Genomic DNA, 4,616 nt, shown 5'->3' with positions numbered 1-4,616 from the left:
CGATTCAGTTATCATTGTCATTGGTATTTACCAAAACAAATTAAAAACATGTGTCTACACAAAGCCCAGCAGATGAAAGCATAGGGAAACTTTATTTGTAATTTCGCAAACTAAAAGCAGCTAAACTGTAGGTTAAAGAATAAACTATGTTAGTTAGTAGTTGTATTAAATTGTACAGTACTCAAAAAAGCAGAGTCCATGAGAATACACAGATGGGCTTTAGATGTATTTTACATGAAAATAAGCAAATATCAAAAGGATGCATACTCATTGCTTAGTTTCAATTGTTTGATATTCTGGAAAACTGAAAACTATGAAGATGGCAATATGATCAGGATTTGGGGGAGAGAAGGAAGACTAGACCAAACATGTACGACTTTTAGGGCATTAAAAATATTCTATGATGGGCTGGAGAGATAGCACAGTGGGTAGGGCATTTGCCTTGCACACGGCCAACCTGGGTTCCATTCCCAGCATCCCATATGGTCCCCTGAGCACCGCCAGGAGTAACTCCTGAGTGCAGAGCCAGGAGCAATCCCTGTGCATCGCTGGGTGTGACCCAAAAAGAAAAAAAAAGATACTCTATGATACATACCATAATTACTGATACAATTCTTTTTGTTTTCCTTTGGGCCCACAACCAGGGGAACTCAACTCAGGACTTACTCCTGTTCTGTTTCAGGATAATTCTTTACACATATGTCAAATGAATAGTTGTACAATACCAGGAATGAAACTTTAAAAGAATACTTATAATTTATGTAATTATTTTATTTTTTGAAAATTGCAGTGTAAATCTGATTTATAAAATGAGTGAACTAGAACTATCAATTCATTTAAGATACAATATTTCTGTATGTTTCAATAAAATAAACCACAGCACATCCTTTTGTTTAAAAGTATATGAATTTTTTCTTCAATTTAAAATCTTCAGCAGTTAGTTAACAAAAGAAATTGTTACATTTAGGCATAAATTTATTTTGATATATTGGCTTCAAATTTATTTTAACTTTATTTCAAATTTATTTTGACATATCGGCTTCAATTTTATTATTTTAAACTAACCATATTCCATTTCCTTTGGACAAATTTCCTGCTTCAATGTGGTACCTTTGTACATTAACTTGTTTCTATTTACCATGTAGGTTTTCATGACCATGTGGTAAAGAAAGTAAAAGTGGGATAAACAAATAATCGAGTATTGTAAATTTGCCAAGCAGTTTCTAAAATTTCTAGTACTTCCCCTGAGCCATTTTCACACAGACATTTAATTTCTGAATATACTTTTCATTTAGAAGACAATAGACTTTTTAAGATAAAAGGAGCATTTAGAACACAAATCTTAATACACTGCAGAACTTTAAATACAGTGTTGGGCTTATGAAATGATGGTACACATACCATCAAGACTGAGGGTAATTCAACCAGGTTTTGTGTATACTACCATATCAAAATCACAGTCCCATGGAAAATTTTGCTTTCTCAACCATCTTATTGAAGGCACCCTTTACCTCTTTGTTTCTCAGACTGTAGACCACAGGGTTCAGCATGGGGATGACCATAGTATAAAACACAGAGGCAACTTTGTCTGTGTCCATGGAATGGCTAGAGCTGGGCTGTAAGTACATGAAGATGACCGTCCCATAGAAAATGGAGACAGCCGCAAGATGGGAAGCACAGGTCGACAAAGCCTTTTGATGTCCCTGAGTTGAGTGCATCTTCAAGATGGTGACAAATATGGAAGAGTAGGAAATGAATATCACCAGAAGAGCAAAAAAGACATTAAAGGTTGACATAAAAACAAGAAGGATTTCACTAAGGTGTTTATCAGAGCAAGAGAGCGCCAAGACAGCTGGGACATCGCAGAAAAAGTGATGAATTACATTGGATTTGCAGTAAGAGAGACTGAATATGTCCCCGACATGGAAACATGAGTTCAGGAAACCACAAATGTAGGAGCCTATGGCCAGGCGTGCACATGCACTTGTTGTCATGGTGGTGGTGTAATGGAGTGGTTTGCACACTGCTGCATAGCGGTCGTAGGCCATTGATGCCAAAAGGTAATTTTCCACAGTGGCAAAAGCTACAAAGAAGAACATCTGAGCAGCGCATGCGTTGTAGGAGATGAGCTTGTCTCCTACAAGCAATCCAGACATGACCTTGGTAGTGACAGCTGAGGAGTAACCAAAGTCGGCCAGGGAAAGGCTACTAAGGAAGAAGTACATAGGGGTGTGGAGACGAGAGTCCAAGAAAATCACATGATCATCCCCAGATTTCCAACTGCAGTGAAGAGGTAAATGAAAACGAACACTATAAAGAGGGGGATCTGAAGTTCTGGGGCGTCAGTTAGTCCTAGCAGGATGAACTGTGTCACTTCTGTCCTGTTAGCCATCAATGTTATTTGTGAATCATGAGATATCCTACAGCAATGCAAACTTAAAGAAAAATATGACAAAAGAGATGTCATGGTGAAATTAAAGTGCATATAAACATTTGGCAATATTTTCTTTAACAATTTCTGCTGTATGATTATCCTTATCTAATAGTGATACATATAAATGGGTGTACTATATTCAAATTTATTTTAATTTTAGTATTAAGTGCATTTAGGATTGGAAAAATTATAAAATTTTGTGATATTCTATAATTATCAGTAGTGTAAAGAGCTTTCAAAACAGGTGTGATCTTAGCCATATCATTAACTGTGCATATTTAAATTTGCTAGTAATAATAATAAAGATGAGATTTGAGGGAAAGGTTAGCTACAATTTAATCTTGCTAATTCATTTCCCTTATTGTTGAGAGAATTATCATTTCACAGATTTTTTTTTGTCACCTTGGACTGGAGACCAGCTGATAGCAAGCAAGATGAAATTAGCAACTCCTCAATAGAGGATCAATTCTTACTTTTTATTAGATTTATTCAGGAAGAAGCTAAATTTTTATAAGCATCATTAAACTCCCTATGAATAAAAGTTTTTATACTCAATCCTCAATTTATTTTTAGAAAGATATCTGAAATACCCTTTTCTGTGCTCAAATAACTCATTGCATATATTTATATATTTCCTTCTGCTTCTGCATGAATAATACCTTACACTCATATTTTAGACTGTATATAGTGGCTTACCTTGCTCCTTGAAGAGAAGTGATAGTCAATCCTGAAGAATTAGTGGTAAGTTAAAAATCGAGGCATTAAATATTGCATAAATAATTGTAGAGAAGCTACATTTTAGGCAATGGTGAAAATGTTCCAAATTCTCATGGACAGGAAAAGCTGAGAAAAAAACAAAGGTTAGATGCCTGTACTTAAGTGCTAAAATCCAACATTCATTCTTCCTGTGCCCTTGGAAGAGTTGCTTACCTCTTCCAAATTTGCAAACTAAACGTAGAAAAGTATTTGTCTCACATAATTTATATATTTGTTTTCTAATTAGCCATGAAATTATTTTGCAAAACAATTTTAAAATCTCTCCATATGATTTTTATCTGTGACTGCATTCCTTGGACATGGTTGCAGTCTCAGAGTAATTACCCAGGTATGGAGGATGCTTGTTTCAGCATTTGAAGTAATATAAGAACATTCGGTCTTATATAAAGTCCCACTAAAATAGTGTCATATAGAGGGTGGTAGATATTTTGTAAGCCAATGCAAGGGAACCAAGTGTAAACTACAGGAACCAAGTGTAAATTACAAATGTAATTCTCTCAGGAGATGCCATCCCCCGGGAGATCATCTGCTGCAACTCATCCCACTTACTAATATTGTTATGTAATTTCCTATGGGGGTCATGTGAATGTCACTGGGTTTGCATGAATATCTGAGTATTATTTTTATTTATAAACGTATAATTTACTATCAGCAAAATCCATACTTTTTGTGAGTTTGGCCAATTCTTTGTGTAATACAGGCAACTACTAACTAAGCTATAAACCACTGCCATCACATAAACAAAATCCACAGATTCTTTGCAGCCAACTCCTTCTCATGCCTACTGCCCCTGGATGATTAATGATTAATCATTAATCATTCTTAATGATTAAGGGTGTATATAATGGGGTTTTTTTTCACAAATGCCTCTAACTGGTATTATAGAATTTGTAGCCCTTGAGTGTTGTTTCTTTCACTAAGCATAATGCATTGAAGATCCAGCAGCACTGGTCACTTGACTTATAGTAAAAGCTTTTTTGGGTTTTGAGAGTACTGTTCCATTTTATAGATATTACAGATTGCTTTTCCGTTCCTCAGTTCACAAAGGCATTTGTGGGCTCCAATATTTGGTGTGCACAAAAAGACTTTAGTTGACAAAGAAAGATATAAGCATGTGTGTGTGTGCATAAAATTTCCTATATAATATATATCCCATATATATGGGATATATATGTATCCCATAGTAAAATTTGAAGCAAGTAAGTCCTGAGTTAATTTTTAGAGATCATATTATTACTTTTCTCCCCTCCCACATTTTACATGAAGTTTGTAAAGTTTCTTATTAGTTCCAAGTGAGGGTTCCTTGCCTTTTCTAGAAAGCCATTGAATTGCATGCAAAGCTGATTTACTTGCCATGAAATGTTATTTATTGAAAGTTTTGTATCAATGCTGCTAATTTGGGTCT

General features: G+C 35.1%; 1 protein-coding gene across 1 annotated transcript; it reads right to left on the bottom strand.

Annotated features, from left to right (window-relative positions):
• Positions 1 to 1,454: 1,454 nt before the first annotated feature.
• Positions 1,455 to 2,395, bottom strand: LOC130043609 (olfactory receptor 5B2-like). Its single transcript, XM_056136026.1, is given in 2 exon segments — positions 1,455 to 2,260; positions 2,263 to 2,395. Coding segments are annotated over 2 exon segments (936 nt in total). The 5' UTR covers positions 2,393 to 2,395.
• Positions 2,396 to 4,616: the final 2,221 nt, after the last annotated feature.

The sequence above is a fragment of the Sorex fumeus genome, unplaced genomic scaffold, assembly GCF_029834395.1.
Source record: "Sorex fumeus unplaced genomic scaffold, SorFum_2.1 ptg000007l, whole genome shotgun sequence".
In the NCBI taxonomy this organism is placed as follows: domain Eukaryota; kingdom Metazoa; phylum Chordata; class Mammalia; order Eulipotyphla; family Soricidae; genus Sorex; species Sorex fumeus.
The sequence above is the reverse complement of the archived record's forward strand: the minus strand, read 5'-3'. Positions and strand labels throughout refer to the sequence as shown.